A 17,441-nucleotide genomic window follows, 5' to 3' on the forward strand; every position below is an offset into this window, starting at 1 on the left:
GATCTTAAATCACAAACGTGGTATGGCCTGATGTGCATTCACACAGGTGACTCAAGCAGCAATAGATTTGACTTGATTTTTAAGGAGGACAGGAGTAAAAATACTTAGAACACTCCAGTTGTTCAGATGAGACATCACAAAGACTTCCCAATGACAGCGGCAGTCAAAAAGAGGGCTACCGTCATAGCTCAGTGGCAGGCTTAGCATGCTTAGCACATTTCCAGATGGGTCTAACCTGAAGTCCAAGGGCCGTATGTGCCCCAGGATAGCTATGGTACAACCAAACACAAAATCATGAACACTTAAACAGTATGAGATTTTTTTTGCAAGTTTTTTTCTTTGCAACTGAACTACGATGTTCTCAAGTATGAACTTTGTAGGTGACAATGTATCATAACAATGTCAAAAGACTGAACATTCCTCCAGGCCTTAAGTGCAATCCATAGCAACAGAAGGAAAAAAAAAAGAATCATCGCAATAGAACGTATGGTGAATGGAGGTTGTAGGGTAGGCTGGAGGTGACAGGTGAGTCAAACATGGCTCCCAGGCTGGAGAGACATCTCAGTGAGTAAAGTGCTTGCTGAGCAAGCCTGAGGGGCTGAGTTCAGGCCCCCCAAGAACCCACATAAAGGCCAGGTCTGGTGGTGCAAGTCTGTAATTACAGCGCTCCTGAGTGACTGACTTATCCTTGTGCCTTCAGCCGGAGTAAAGGATACAGACCCCAACCAAGGTAAGACACCAGTCCTTTATCCTCTGGTCAAAGCAGTGGTTCTCAACCTGTAGGTCACGACCCCCTTGGGGTCAGCATGCCAGATATCTACATTACGATTCATAACAGTACCAAAATTACAGTTATGAAGTAGCAACGAAAATAATGTTATGGTTGGGGGTCACCACAGCATGAGGAGCTGTATTTAAGGGTCACAACATTAAGAAGAGTGAGGACCAGGTCTAAAGCCTTGTAGAACCAAGTGAGAAGTCAATGTTTTCTAGCAAAGGCAACTCAGTTCCTTCCTCGTGACAGCAGAGGTCTGCCTGCTCTACACCACTTGGGCTCTAAAGCCCCACCCGTCATCACCAACCTCCCTCACCGCCTAGTCCATCCTTACACTGCACAGTGACTGTCTCCTGGGAAGAAAACCTCCCCGCCAGAGACCGCCAGCACTTACTGAGATCTTGTTTTTTGCCTCCTCTCCTTCTTCCGTGTTACTCTGTAGCACAGATTGATCTCAGACTCATAACCATCCTCCTGCTCCACTCTCCCAGGTGTTAGAATTATAGCTATGAGCCAGCATTGGTTCCCACTTACCCTTACCAATTCCTGTCTCCTGATTTCTCTGGAAACTATGGCAGTGTGTACTGTCCTAGTGCACAGTAATAGGAAGGCAGACTGTGCCCGGCCACATTAATCTTTCACTTGTGATCTGCTCTCCCCTGGCAAGGCAGCCTTAAAGGTGTTACTTATTTGTTATGGGCATTTGTTATGGCATCTGTGCTTTACCCTGAAGCACCGCCATTAGTAGGCAGCAGGTAAGAGCTAGGTACCTGCCCCCCCCCCCGGGGCGTGGCCAATGGGGGGATCCCTTAAGACCTGGGATGAGTACATGCTTGCTCTCTTGACCACCTCGTGGTCTTGGATGCTGGATGCTGGTGCTGCGGATCAAGGCAGAGTTCTCCAGAGAACCGCAGTGGACCTCCCTCTGCCTCTCCTGGATTCAACCAACTCCTTTATGCTTGTTGTAAGTTAATCCCAAATAAATTCCTTTGATTATCAAATAGACTCTATGGAATTTCCCCATTATGGGCATGTATGTCAGAAACATGGACATGTTTGTGTCTTTCTATAATGTCGGGATCTATTAAGTAAAAATAAATTCACAGCTTAACATCAGTTTTGTTGACTACGGTTTCCCAAGTAGTCTCCAGCTGCCCACTGGAGACCAGCCTTTCTTTTATTTTAATCTTAGTTATTAGCATTAACTCTCAGGTCAGTTCACACAATACATACATGTATGTGTGTGTATATCCATGCATATATGTAACAGGTTAAACAATGTCTAAGAAAGGGTAAAAGAAGCTACAGAGTCCAGAGGCTTTCCTGAGGTCAGAGACAGAAAGCATACACAGGCCCAAGGAAGAATCTGCAGGAGATTGGGCAAGAAGTCTGACATACTTCAGGCATCCAGCCGTTCAAACACAGAGCTGTTCGGGTGCAGAAATGTCAAATGCCAGTCCAAGTGACAGGGTCAGTTTGATGTGAGCTGAGTGTCACCCGCAGGAGGTTCTGCTTAAGCTGGAGACTGGTACAGAGGCAAACACAGTCCTTGATATAGCAATTATCCCAGACTAGGATTATGACAGATAGCTGAGTGACAGTTAGCATGCCTGTCACATTTTGGTCTTGGGGTGCTCCTTCTTTTATAGTCCCAGGTAAGGGGGTTGATTACATGCAACATGATTTTTAAGTTCATGTGTGGGGCACTTCTGATTACCACTAGCTATATTTAGCTCTTGGTCTGTGTCTTCTGGTGTGCTGGCAGCTAACAGTTGTTTACTTGTAGAAGCAAGATGGTAGATTCATTCTCTCTTGGCACTTATACTCAAAATGGAGTAACTCAGGTCATGGCTGTTGTCTTGTAAAATGGATTAGTTTAAGGCTAGTGTGGTTGTTTGAATGGGAATGGCCCCAATAGGCTCATATATGTATACATATTGTTTTTTTGAGACAGGGTTTCTCTGTGCAGCTTTGCGCCTTTCCTGGAACTCACTTGGTAGCCCAGGCTGGCCTCGAACTCACAGAGATTCGCCTGGCTCTGCCTCCCGAGTGCTGGGATTAAAGGCGTGCGCCACCACCGCCCAGCTGAGGCTCATATATTTTAACTTGGTTCAAAATTGATGAAACTATTTGGGAAGAATTAGGAGGTGTGTCACCGGGGGTGGGCTTTGACGTTTCAAAAGTCCACACTATTCCCAGTTGGCTCTTCCTCTCTCTCTACCTCATAGTTGTTGTCTCAAGATGTAAGCTCTCAGCTGCTGCTCTGGTACCATGCCTTCCATGTTTCCCACCATGATGGTCACGGACTCTAACCCTCTGGAACCACAAGCCCTCAAATTAAATGCTTTCTTTTATAAATTACCTTGACCATTCATGCATTTTGTGACTGTCATAGAAAAGTAACTGAGGTAACTAGGGATAGCCTGAAAGGTGATATTCCATATCACAAAGTAAGTCAGAACAGGCCCAGCCTGTTCTCCTCTCTATTGGTACTGCAATATGGAAGGCACCTGGGTCACTCTTGGAAGACAGCCAGTCAACTCACAGGGGACTTTGTACTAACTTGTTGAAATTGAGTTTGTTAGTGATAGCCCTGAGCATAATATAAATCCACACCCTGCACCAGCTAGCACTCCATTTCTGTTTTCTTCAACACTTTCAAAAGTCTATACCTACCACATCCATCAGTCTCTCCTCAGCCATCAGTCTCCTCAGCCTGCTTCAATTCAGCTTCATGATCACCATTTTTATAGCACAGTTCTCAAGTCACAAGTGACCTCCATTTTTTAATAGCCATTTTATTGAAACAGAGTCTCCTAATATCACCTAGGCTAGCCTTGAACTTCAGATCCTCTGGCATCAGCCTGCCCAGTCCTGGGATTACTGGAAAGTGCTATTCCACCCAGTTTAATTACCTCTATTTTACCAAAATTGAGTTCATTAAAAAAATCCTCAGCTGAGGCTCTGCTGTCCCCCCATGTGAGGACTTACCCTTTTGGAGGGAATAGGGAGTGGGGTGGGGGGATAGGGAGGAAGAGGGAGGAAGGATGAGAGGGGGATCTGTGGTTGGCATGTAAAATGAGTAATTTTTTTTAATTGAAAAAAAAATCCTCAGCTGTTTCAATTTTACCAGCTGGCCCTGACATCAAATATCCGACCTCCTTTCACGGTGTCCTCTGCACAAACACTAGTGCAAAGCAAGGTCTCATCCCCATCACTGCAGAGCGCAGCTGCTCCGCCTTCGCCCGGGGAGCACAGCTAACAGTTTAACACACAGCCAGGGTAAAATCCAAAACGTACGTACGCACCCACCAAATGCATGGTTAAGATTGTCCCATAGCCGGGCGGTGGTGGCACACACCTTTAATCCCAGCACTCGGGAGGCAGAGGCAGGGAGATCTCTGTGAGTTCGAGGCCAGCCTGGGCTACAGAGTGAGTTCCAGGAAAAAGGATTGTCCTTTAGTTCAAATATCACTTCCACGGAGTATCCCTTCAGGAGAACCCAGGCAATTTCGATTACTCCAGCCACCTTATTTTCTTTATAGAAATAAAGTAACAAAAACATTCATGGATGTTTGTTTTTTTGAGACAGACTCTCCCATAGCCCAGGCTGGCTTTGTAAATTCATTATATAGTAGAGTATGACCTTGAACCCCTTCTCCTACCTCCACCTCCCTGTGTGCTGGGATTACAGACATGTGACACTCGGCACTAAAACTACCACATGCTGCTCTCTATAAACTCCAATAACTAACAGCCTTATCAGTTGTAGAGTAACACCACCTCCTGCCCAGCACAAGGCCTAAAAATCTCCATGAGAATTTAAACCTCTCTTGGCTTCAAGATGTAGCTTCCTATTTACTTTGTCTTTGGATAAAAACAATTAGACAAGTAGAAACAATATTGTATATATAGATCTGGCTACACTAAAGGCTGAAGGGTGTGTGTGTGTGTGTTCAGTTCACATGCACCACAAAGTCATGTTTTGCAGCTCATCCTCACTTCAAAGTTATGATTCTCCAGCCTTGGCCTCGGGGGTGCCGGACATAATCCACTCTACAAATCGTTTTTTCTGTTGCTGTTTTGTCTTTGTGGTTTGTCTGTGATTGTGTTTAACCAAAGAAAACAACTATTTATACCTTTTGTGAAGACACTTTTGAATTGACGGGTTTTAATTATTTCCTTAAGGAAATAATTCACTTTGGGGTATTTGTATGACACAATGATCTTTTTTTTTTAAATAACAGGATGGCATATATTTTAACTATCCTTTTCAGCGTCCTTCCAAGCACATGCGTTCTGGCACATGTGGAGGTCAGAGGACAACTGAGGTCGGAGGAAGTTGGTTCTCTTCCTTCCATGGCTCGAACTCAGGTTGTCGGGCTTGGTGGCAAGCGCAGTTACCCCCTCACCCACCTTGTCAGCCTTCAGGATGCCATTTTCTATTTCCCCTCCATACTTGTTTTAGTCAGTAAGTGACTGGAGAACGCAGGGGGCGGAGCCAGATAATCCTGGGTTATTTTTGTTGTTGAGACAATCCACCTGCCTCAGGCTCTCTTGAGTGTACTGGGCTGGGTAATCTGTTTTTTTGTTTTTTAAGTTTTTTCGAGACAAGGTTTCTCTGTGTAGCTTTGGAGCCTGTCCTGGAACTCACAGAGATTCACCTGCCTCTATCTCCCAAGTGCTGGGATTAAAGACGTGCGCCACCACCACCCAGTTTGGGCTGGGTAATCTTAAATCGTGCCTTTCCTTCGCAGGACAAGTACCGACAAGCTACTTCTTCTCCAAACCTCCTCCATCAACTCGTGTATACAATGAAGATGGTAACACATCACAGACCAAGAGGACAGGTGCCATGCGCAAGTGAGGCAAAGCAAGATTCCGCCAGACCCGTCAATGCACTACCAGTTCGGCCCAGGCTTAGGTCGTGGGTATCTCGGTCAAATCTTCACGGTCACACACTGGAGCAGCGGCCTCGCCGCGCAGCCCGGCCGGGCTGAGAACGTTTGGTTCGTAAAAGACGCAATGTCGATCTAGAGGGAAAATCAGACTGCGGGGGTCCCCGTATGCAAACCCGCGCCCTACAGCCGAACGCGGGCGCCGGCGCTTCCGCACTTCCCCTCGGGGCACCCGGCCGGCCGGCCGGCCGCGAGCTCGGGCGCGGGGGCGAAGATTTGCATGTGCGAAATCGGGAAGAGGGGGGAAGCACCGTTCGAAAACCCCGGGCGGGCCTCGGGCGGCCAAGGAGCGCGCCCGCTGCACCGCCCGGCCCGCCTCCGGCCGCCCGGCCGCGCGACGTCACGGGCACACCCCTCCGCTTACGGCGGCGCTGCGAAGGACACCGGGGGAGGGGGATTTCTCCGGGGCCCGCGGCTCCTCGGGCGCGCCCCCGTCGCCGCGCGGCCCCCACCCCGGGAGCTCCCCGCGCGAGCGCGCAGGCCGCCGGAGCTCCGGGAGGGAGGGGAGAGGGGGGAGCGCCCGCGCGCCCGCCGTGAGGCCCCGCCCCCCGCCCCGGGTGGGCGGCGGCGGCGGCGGCGCGAGTGACGCAAGCGGCGGGAAATCCCCGTTCCGCTGGGCGGTCCGCCCCGCCCCCTGCCCCTGCCGCGGCATCCTGGCAGGGCGAGCCGGGACACTAGTGACCCGGCGTGAAGATTAAGGGGTGGGAAGGTGTGAGCCGCAAACCCGGAGCGGGCCGGGAAAGAAGAGGAGGCCCGGGGGTGGCCCGAAGACTCGGGTCCCGGCGGCAGAGGCTGTCGGCCTCCTGACTGGCTGCCTGACCGACCGACCGACTGCCTGACTGCTGGCTGGCTGGCGGACGGACGGACTGACCGACCGGCTGACTGACTGGCTGGCAGCCTCTGGCCGGACGCTGGGAGCTGCGGCGGCGGCGGCGGCGGCGCGCGGAGCCGAGCCATGGCCTCGGGTGAGTCCCCGGGCGAGCACCTGCGGGCGGGTCCCGGGAAGGAGCTGTCGGGGGGCCCGGGTTGGAGTTGGGGCGTTCCGCCTTTCAAGTCGTCTCGGCTGGCAAATTGTCAGCCGTTTAAGAAGTTGCCCGCTTCGGGGTGTGCGTGCGAAATCAAAGCGGCGGCGCCCCGTAACCCGATCTCCTCCCCCGAGCTTCCCGACCGGAGGGGAGCTCAGTGAGGGCGGCAGAGGGCTGCCGCGATCGAGACCCGCGCTGGGACGCCGCCGCTTTCCACCCTCCAACGAAAAGAGGAACCTCCGCCCCGCGGGCGAGCTTTCCTTTTTAAGTCCAGCCGAGCCGGTAGCTCGCCGCTCCCGGGCTGACAGTTGTACGGCGTGGCGTGGCTGTAAAACCTCAGTGGCGTTGTAACCCGTTCCGAGTGAAAACACCAGCTTTCCCCCTCTGCGAGCTGAAGGGATTTCTTGTCTAGTTGGCCGTGTAGAGACGTCGACCTCCTCGACTCCCAACCCTGCACGAACCTTTTGTTGGCAGCAAGAAGGCGAGACGAGTTTTTGATGGTGCTTTAAAATAACTGGTGGGGATGGAAATATGATCCCCTACTGCAAATGTTTCTCGGAGGGGAACAGGTTTATCAGAAACGGTTTCCAGGCCAGGGGATCGAGCCTAGAATGACAGCCCTGTAGCTAAAGCAGCCCCGGGTGGCGGTGGTGGGCGCTCTCCGGGCCGTGGGAACTAGGAGCACACCTTCGGTACGGCGGGATGCTGACCCTTATCTTCCCAGTGACCCCGCGGGTCACTGAGGAGCAGGCGGCGGCCGACGTCTGGCACAGAAGAGGAAGTAGAAAGCTTAATGAACTCTTTAAGAGTTGAGCAGAACATTGCGTCGCTCCTGCTGTAGGCCGTAAAGGAAACTGGGGTGTTTCACATGACACTTGATTTCAGTTTGTCTGTGGTTTTCATGAGAAAACAAGTGTAGTTTAAAATATTTCAACTTTCTCTTTACCCATTTAAATGAACCGAGACTTTCAGGTAAACTTGTAAATTCGTAAATTTAACTCATGTTCAGATTAAAAGTACAAGAGATTTTGTATGAAAGTTGTGGCGTGTCAAGCTTTGTTAAGTAAAACATCTCTGCCCTTGTCTACTCAGCAAGATTTTATTAATATAGTACATGAACGTAATGCTTGACATTTTTTCAAGAGAAAAATTATTTCATAAAGTACTGTAAGACAGCTATGATTTTAAAATGTGATACAATTGAAATTTGTCTAAGGACACATAATTTGTGCTGTTATAAAAGTGATTCCCAAAATTAAAAGGGGGAATTTTTAAAGAAATGGCAAGAATTTAAAAGTTGTGTTCGTGTTGTAGCTTGTGATAGTGGGCTTGCTCAGCTTCTGTGAAGCCCTGAGTTCGATTCTCAGTACTGTCAGGAAAAAAACCAACAAACAAAAGAAAATAAATCTGTAAGTTGTAGTGTCGTTATCTTCTTGCTTTTTTTTTTTTTAAATCAAGGGTTGCACTAAATGAGACTATTTAAAATACATCATGTCATCTAACTTGTAATTCAGTTATTTGAAACTTCTAGGCAAACTTATAGTTTAAAGGAGTCTGGCTACATTATCAGGTGTAAAGACCATATAGAGAAAAAATGTGAAATACGTTTAAAAATCCCCATTCCATTTGGAATAGTAAGTTAAGAGCAACAAAATTTGCTCAATTTATCACTAATTTAGACTCTTTTTGTAATATGACATTGAAACCTCAAACAGTGTTCTTATTGATTACCAAGCATTTAAGATCATTTGTTCATTTCTCTCCGGATGTCATATGTAAATAGGTTTGTGTAATTGAATAGGTGGTGCTTATAATGTAAAAGTATCATAGATCACAATCTCGTAAGCAGAATTATGTAAATGCCACAAGTAGACAGGATTTTATATGATGATCCTAACTACTGCTTAGGTAAATTAGCAAATTATGACTTCTTAGCTAGCCATTAAGCTGTTTTCATTGACCTTTTAAAAATACTGTGCTTTGATTCTATCTAGCCTTTTGAGATGATTAATTGTAGCAGACAAAGTCATTATTCTTGTGATTCTATTCTGTTTACTTTTAGATGCCTTATGTACATATTTAAAATTTTTCATTATTTCATAAAAGAACAAAATGAGGGGGGCACAGTTACCTTGTGTGGCACATACTGTGGTTACTAATGATTAATACGTACATCTTTGATGAAATGTTCTTTTTAAATTTTAGAAAGTTTGTGTTTAGTCACATTTTTTCTTTAGTATGACTCTGTTGTATCACATAACAAGAAGTACAGGAAGAATTTATTTTTGTAGACCATGCTACTCACCAACTTTTTGTATGTGAATTTCAAGATAACCTTTTCTTCCCCTAATAAAAGTGAATGTAACTGAGAGACAGCTTACACTTTAATAATAGAGCTGGAAGTTAGGAGTGGTTAGCTGCAACAAATGACTTCCTTTTTTTTTTTTTTTTAAGTAAGACTGCTCACAAATGCAGATATTTCGGAAACGAAACACATGAAAAAGAGATAAAGGTGTTATCAAAATTAGTGATGGATAATGAAGAGAATGAGTGGAGAAAGTGGCCAGGAGGCACAATCATAATTGGGAACACAGGGTGTGTGGTCTCTTTCTCAAATACAGTTTAAGGGACTCAGAATATATTTTGTCTCAATGTTCCCCCATCTGTGTTTTCTGCGTAATTGTGTTTATGAGCACATGGTCTGAACATTGGGAAGGAGGATATATTTACCCAAAAGTAATTGTTCAATGAAATTTGTATTTAACTGAATCTCTTGTATTTTTAAGCCTGAAATCTTAATAGAGATGATTTTGATGCTGCCCTGTACTTTTTATTCTAGGAAAGACTAAACATTACTTTTTCATTCTAGCAGGTAAAAACCTTAGGATTTGTTTTTTTCCTGTACCCATGCAGTGAAATCTTACTGCAAAGCGTTTACTTCGCTTTGATTTGCCTTGTGGTACATACATCAGTTGAATTCCTCCTGGTTAAAAGTCAGCTGGTTATATTGAATTTTTAATATAGATTTATATGTTTATAATATTTATGTGTTTACAGTTTTGTTTTTTCAGATAGGATCTCACGTAACAAGGATAGCTCTGTAGCTATGATGACCTTAAACCCCTGATTCTCCTGCCTCAGCCTCCTGAGTGCTGGAATTTCAGGTGTGAGTGACCAGGTCTGGCTTGACATAGCTTTGATAGACCTGTCTGGAGGAAAAAGGGATACTCTTAATTACTCTTTTCCAGAATGAATAGTGATGATGTTTGGAAGGGTATGGTTATTAGCTGTTTGCTCCCTTGCATCCCAGGCAAAGCCTCTTACCTAGGATTCCTGTGAGAGAGGCGTCTCTGGTCAGCTGTTCTCGACCCTGGATAGCATGACCATCATTTGTGTGCCATATTGTAAAAAATAAGGTGCTGGTAGCAGTTATGAATACTACTGTTAGAAAAAGCAATCAAAAGCTGTCTTCAGAATGTCTTCTTGGTTCCAGTTGAATAAGCTTTTCTTTGTGAGTGGAAGAGAGAAAAGAACGACTGCTAACTCTGGCTGTTTGCCTGCTTTACCCATCACCCTGTCCATACTTGGATCTGAACTTTGGGTTGCTTCCCTGAGTAACGTGCATGGTTGTTTTTACTTCGTGTTTCAGGGCACTTGTTCTTCAGAGAATTTAGACTAATTTGGAAGGCTTTTTCAGAAATCTGTCTGGGCTTTGTTCTTGAAGAGCTACATTTCTCTTCAGATCTCTGTGAGGTTAGGGTATGACTTATGGTTTGGAAAAGCTGCCTAGGTGGACAGACTTGTTCCAGGGACTACTTTGAATCTAAATATTTGCCTTATGTTCCTAAGATAGCTGTATTGATTTTTAGATGATAGGTTATAGCCATATCTGTTATTGTGATTTTATGCTGAACTGCCTTTTTGTTACATAAATAAAGTAATTGATTTTATTCAAAAACATGGTTGTCTTCAGTTTCATGATTCCTATGACTTTTTTTTTGTTCTTTCAACAAAAAAAATCTCATGGAATAGTTTCACTCTTTATCATTCTTTTCATATCTCTTCTGTGGTCATAGACCCAGAAGACATCTACTTGGTAGGTAGATTTGTTAGTTTCTTAGATTATGATTTCTTCACTGATATATTATTAAAAATTGTTACTGTACATATATGTGTGTATGACAAGGCATAATGCTGCATTCCTTTAATCCCAACAGTTGGGAGGCAGAGGCAGGCAGCTCTCTGAGTTCAAGGACAATCTGGTCTATTAAGCATGTTCCAGGACAGCCAGACCACACAGTGAGACTGTCTCAAAAGATAAACAAACAAAAATATAATAGAATAATAATCTTTTTCTCACAATTTCATATTATTTTGAAGTTTAGTTTTACCATCTCTAAAGTGAGTTAATAACACCAGTTCTCTTTATGAAGATTAAAGTTAAGAGGATCAGTGAGAAATACCTATATGTGTGTTTTAATTAGTATATGTAATTAACATATTCTTATTGTGTACTCAATTCTGGTTTCTAATTCTAGCAATAATATTTTAGTGGGTATGCCTATTTTACATGTAATTTGACAATTATTTTATTTCTAATGTAATTTCTTTTTAATTTTAAAATCTCATACTTGAATTAGTAAATAGAAATTAGTACATTAGTAAGTAATAAATAGTAATTAATAAATAGTAAGAGGAAATAAATAGTAAAAATTAGTAAATAGTAAAGAGAAAAGTAAATAGGCTCAATGTTTTCAAAGAGCATTCCTTTTTGCCTGAGTGCACATGAAATCTTAAGTATATTGCAGGCATTTTAGCTGTAATTCAGAGGTTATTCTAGCTGGTATTAACATTTACAATGCAATTCAAAATATAGGGTTCAATCCTCACTTTACATTGTCCTGGTTAAAAAAATTAAATTGTTTAGAAACGATTTTGAAAACATTTCTGTGCTTTAAAAAACTGTAGTGACTTTCAGTAATCTTAGTTAAGAATATTTATTTTCCCTAAGATTCCCTGATTTGTAATTTTCCCTTTTTCCTCTCCATTGAGGACTACATTTTTGCATTTTTTTTTATCTTCAAGAGGAATGGCATTGCAAAGCAGTACTGAGGAAGGACATGATTGGCTCATTGTTCTGATACATAATATAAACGATTTCATAGCTAGGAGGGTTTTAAAAGTCATAGATATAATTCAACCAACATATGAACAGCTATGAGGAAGCATGAAGGTGTAATCACTCTAGTGCCCACAAAGTACTAATTTTTCAGTTATAGAGGAATCTAATAAGGAGGAACTGATTAATCATTAATACAGTCCCTTAATTTTTGAATAACTGACACAAAAGAGCTTTGGAATTTTAATCTACCAACAGATGCTGATTTAAGGCTTTAGTGAGTAATATAATTTCTGCCATTCAGTAACTTGAAGAAGTAAAACATGTAGCTTTATTTCAATAACAAAGCTGGGTGTGGTGGCAGAAATCTGTAATCCTGGTACTTGGAAGGTAGAGTCTAGAAGATCAGAAGTTCAAGGAAAGCCTCAAGCTATACATTGAGTTTGAGGCCAGCCTGGGTTACTTGAGACCCTGTCTCAAAAAAAGGAGGATGTAGCTCAGTTGGTAGAGTGGTGGCTCAGTACTTGAGAGCCCTGGATCTGGTTCCCAGCTCTGTACGAAGCCCTGTGATAGCTGAGCCTCTGATTTCAACACTTGTTCAAGACCAGCTTGGGCTACAGAGCAACTCAGAGGCCTGCCCTAAAATGAGATCCTGGCTCAGAACATAGAGAACACTGCCGGGCGGTGGTGGCGCATGCCTTTAATCCCAGCACTCGGGAGGCAGAGCCAGGTGGATCTCTGTGAGTTCAAGGCCAGCCTGGTCTGCAAAGCGAGTTCCAGGAAAGGCGCAAAGCTACACAGAGAAACCCTGTCTTGAAAAACAAAACAAAACAAACAAAAAAAAAAACCATAGAGAACACAATAGCTAATCTTCCCTAAACTGATGTCCTTTGGAATAATTGCCGTAAACAAAAATACTATGATTGTTGGTTTATAGCAGTGTTTCTCAACCTATGGGGTCCCATATCAGATATCCTGCATATCAGATATTTACATTACGATTCATAATTATAGCAAAATTACAGTTAAGAAGTAGCAACAAAATAATTTTATGGTTGCGGGGGGATCACCACAACATGAGGAACTATATTAAAGGATCACAGCATTAGGAAGGTTGAGAACCATTGATTTACAGGAAAGGAAAGTTATTTCCTACTGGGGGAAATGTATAAATCAGACTATAAATTCTGAAAGTTGGTTTTTAGTGAGGCTTGTTATTAATGAAGAGTTTCTTTTTTTGTTTGTTTGGTTTTTGGTTTTTCAAGACAGGGTTTCTCTGTGTAGCCCTGGCTCTCCTGGAACTCTCACCCTGTAGACCTGGCTGGCCTCAAACTCAGAGATCCACCTGCCTCTGTGCTGGGATTAAAGGAGTGCACCACCACCACCATCCAGCTCAATGAAGAGATTCTACAAGAGGAAAAATAAATATAAATACATGATATTACATGACAATATTTAGGTAATTCTTACTACTTTTAAGATGTGTGTGTGTGTGTGTGTGTGTGTGTGTGTGTGTGTGTGTGTGTGTGTGTGTGTTTGAAACAGGGTTTCTCTGTGTAGCTTTGAAGCCTGTCCTGGAACTTGCTTTGTTGACCAGGCTGGCCTTGAATTTACAGAAATCTGCCTGCCTCTGCTGGGATTAAAGGCACGTGCCACCACCGCCTGGTTCTTTAAGATATTTTTAAATAATCTTTTCAACAACTAACTTTATGTTTCTTTGTATTTCATAATTTCATAAATACACTCACGGGTTTAAAGAAATGTGTAACTTGTATAACTTGGTTAAATGACTCCACCGTGTTTTTTCTACATCTTAAAAAAAGTTAACAGCTAATTTTAGTGGTGTCATTCTGTATCAATTTCCCACCAAAACACCTTTTAAAAAGTAGTGGCTGGGATTTATTCGACCTTTTAGTTCAACTACATAAATTCTTTAAGATGCCACTGTAAAAAAATCATGTTGAATTTAACACAATTGAAAAGAAATGCACATTCTCCAATAGTCTTACAAGAATACAAGGTATGAAATATTTAAAACTGAGATGTAAAGATTACGTATACAATGATGCATAAATTGTGAAATATTCATTTGCTTATATTTTCTGTAATTATTATGAACTTGGTTGAATTAAAATCAAATTTCCTCTCTCTCTCTCTCTCTCTCTCTCTCTCTCTCGTTGGATTTTTTGTTTGTTTGTTTGGGGTTTTTTGTTTTGTTTTTGTTAGTACTGGGATTGAACCCAGGTCTTTGGCCTGCTTTCTGTCATTTGAATAAGCAAGTGAGTGATAGATTTAAAACAAGAGGTCTTAATTAAAATATATAAAATATTTATTGATTGTGTGTGTGTGTGTGTGTGTGTGTGTGTGTGTGTTCAGGTATGCATGTGTGCACCAGAGACTACCTTGGGTGTTAATTATCTTGGTTCTCCAGGAGTTGTTCATCTTGTTGAGACAGGGTGTTCACTGGTACCTAGTACTCAACCATTAGGCTAGGCTGGCTAGCCAGTGAACTCCAAGGTTCCTCCTGTCTCCCCCCTCCCCTTGCCCTGGGCTTCCGGTGTATACTACTATGCCTGGCTTTGTATGTGGGCACTGGGGATTGAACTCAGGAGCTTGTCTTTGAATGGCAAGCACTTTCTGACTGAGCTGTCTCCCCAGCCCATAGCACCAATGATTTATTTGTCTTTGATGTTTAGGTACCAAACTCCTGTGTTTTTTAAATAATCTTTTATTCTTATAATAGCCATATTTCAGACCTCCTTGCATTGTTGCTCATATGACAGTACTCTACACGTATCTCAACTGTACCAAGGAGCTGTCATGTTCTCATTTTTCATTTACTATCCAGGCTCCTCAGTATTTTTTTTTTTACTTTATTTATTTTTTTGTGCATTGGTGTTTTGCCTGCATGTATGTCTGTGTGAGGATGCCAGATCCCCTGGAACTGGAGTTACAGACAGTTGTGCGCTGTCATGTGAGTGCTAGGAATTGAACCTGGGTCCTTTGGAAGAACAGCCAATGCTCTTAACCACTGAGCTACCTCTCCAGCTCCCTCTACACTCATCTATGGTTTCATTTTCCTTAGTTCGTTTATTTGTAATTAACTATAGCACAAAAATATTAAAAGGAAAATTCCATAAATAAATTAAAACTTTAAGTAACTCATTATAAAAGTTTGTCATATTTGCTCTATTTTGTTGTTGCTAATCTCTTTATATGTATGTATTTATAGGAGAAAATCATATATATATGTATATATATACAAGTAATCTTTAAACTGATTATTTTCTCTCTTTTCTTCAGTCTATCCACTACTATCAGAATTCTTATTCTAGTATACTAATTTGATTTTGTGATTTCCTTGAATAAAAGCATTGATTCCTTTCCACATATGGAAAGGAATACATATTACTGAATGTGTTTGGACTTTCAGTTCTCTTTCTAAGAGTGGAATTGTATTCCACTTCCATTGGTGATTGATGCACCTGTATAGACAATTACTTCCCTTTTCTAGAATGTCTTTTCACTCTTGTTTTGTTACATTTTCCCCCTCTTCAACTGTTCGATTCCTCTTTTGTTCTTATTATAATTTCTGCAGAATTTTGTTAGTGCCTTCCCCCGTTTTGTGCACTAATAGTGGTGATGTTTGCCTCGCTGCGGGACAGACATCCTTTAGGGTAGCAGTATGAGAGTGATGATGTGATGATAGTGATGCCACTGTCTTCAAGAGAGCATCCGAAGTAACAGTAGAACCGCTCATTGACTGCCTCTTGTGTGTGTGACACTCGGTAGGAATTTAACACATATTTTACAGAGTACATTAACAATAAGATTTAATTAACACAGGGTCTTGCCGGACTCTTGCTGGATCTTATTTTGTTTAAGAATAGCATTCAGGAGACAGAAGCAGGGGGATCACTGCAAGTCCATGGTCAGTTGGACCTACATAGTAAATTCTAGAATGAAAAGAAGACAGAAGTAGCTGGGTGGTGTAGACCTTGTCCCATACTGTATTTAAAAGATCCATTGTCTCACCATTTCTCAAGATTGCATTCTAAGAGAATAAGCCCTAATGAAATGGATTTGTGATTTGGGGAATTTATACTCTTAAAGTAAAGGCACGTGGTTACCTACCCTAACTTGTAAACACAGTTGTCTTTTTTGAACTTTTATTTCATGATTTGGCTAATAAAAAGGATGAAGATGCATATGCTTTTAAAGTTTTATTGATATACAATTAATTATTTGTAAGGTAATAATTATATATAAACTTTCAGTTTTTTGATTTTTAATTTTTGAGACAAGCTCTCTTTATGACCAAGACTGGTTAACTATTGTTATGCATAACTCTTATTCTCTATTTAAACCTAAACTTCATGTTAGGACCCCAAAGATGGACTTTGAGGGGAGTCACTGTATCTTTTTGTCCATCCCGACTGGCATGGAACTTGCTATATAGATCAGGCTGGTCTTGAACAGAGATCACCCTACCTTTGCTTTTGAGACAGCTAAGATTAAAGGCCTGGTCCACCACACTTGGAAATAAATAAATAAATGTGTTTATGTATGTATGTTACACATATATACATATATATCTTAACACAATAAAAATAAACATGTCCACCACCCTCTAAACTTTCTCATCTGCTGGTTTTAAATAAATGGTAGTCAGCTGTATTTCATTGTAGACTGACTTACGTATTCTAGAGTCTCATACAAGTGGATCATATAGTGTGTGCTTGTTTTAGTTTAGCTTCTTCCACTCAACACACTAGTTGATAGCTGTGTGTATCAGTATTTTATCCTGAGGGTACATATTTTGAATTACATTTGTTATGGAAAGTAAATTATTTTATTTTTGTTTTTGTTTTTGTTTTTCGAGACAGGGTTTCTCTGTGTAGCTTTGCACCTTTCCTGGAACTCGCTTTGGAGACCAGGCTGGCCTCGAACTCACAGAGATCCGCCTGCCTCTGCCTCCCGAGGGCTGGGATTAAAGGCGTGCGCCACCACCGCCCGGCTAATACCATTTTATTTTACCCACATTATATGTTACATTTTGGAGGAGGTTCAGATGGAACTGATGTGAAAATTTAGTTGAACCTAAAGTCACTTCTGGGACTTGTTTTAGTATAGCCGGGCGGTGGTGGCGCACGCCTTTAATCCCAGCACTCGGGAGGCAGAGCCAGGCGGATCTCTGTGAGTTCGAGGCCAGCCTGGGCTACCAAGTGAGTCCCAGGAAAGGCGCAAAGCTACACAGAGAAACCCTGTCTCGAAAAACCAAAAAAAAAAAAAAAAAAAAAAAGACACTGTAAATTATTTTATTTTACCCACATTATATGTTACATTTTGGAGGAGGTTCAGATGGAACTGATGTGAAAATTTAGTTGAACCTAAATTTTCCACTTCTGGGACTTGTTTAGTATATTGTGTACATATCATTTGGTATTCCAGACTTGCAAATACAAGGATTTAAGTGTATTTTAATTTTCAATGAATGTCCTTTCATGTACTTAGAATCTAATTTAAAATAAAGTAGTGAAGCACATTTTACTCAGTTTTGGAGT

The 17,441-nt window shown here is 42.4% G+C and overlaps 1 protein-coding gene across 2 annotated transcripts in view; it reads left to right on the forward strand.

Moving 5' to 3' along the window:
• The first annotated feature begins 6,323 nt into the window (after positions 1–6,323).
• The window catches only part of Rel (REL proto-oncogene, NF-kB subunit), a 34,977-nt gene continuing 23,859 nt past the window's right edge, over positions 6,324–17,441 (forward strand). For both annotated transcript variants that reach the window (XM_052734669.1, XM_052734670.1), the window contains exon 1: positions 6,324–6,698. In XM_052734669.1, the coding sequence (XP_052590629.1) occupies positions 6,689–6,698 (10 nt within the window). In that variant the 5' untranslated portion in view covers positions 6,324–6,688. The remainder of the gene's footprint in view (positions 6,699–17,441) is intronic.

The sequence above is a fragment of the Peromyscus californicus genome, unplaced genomic scaffold (assembly GCF_007827085.1).
Source record: "Peromyscus californicus insignis strain IS unplaced genomic scaffold, ASM782708v3 Scaffold_13__1_contigs__length_99412109, whole genome shotgun sequence".
Lineage (NCBI taxonomy): Eukaryota > Metazoa > Chordata > Mammalia > Rodentia > Cricetidae > Peromyscus > Peromyscus californicus.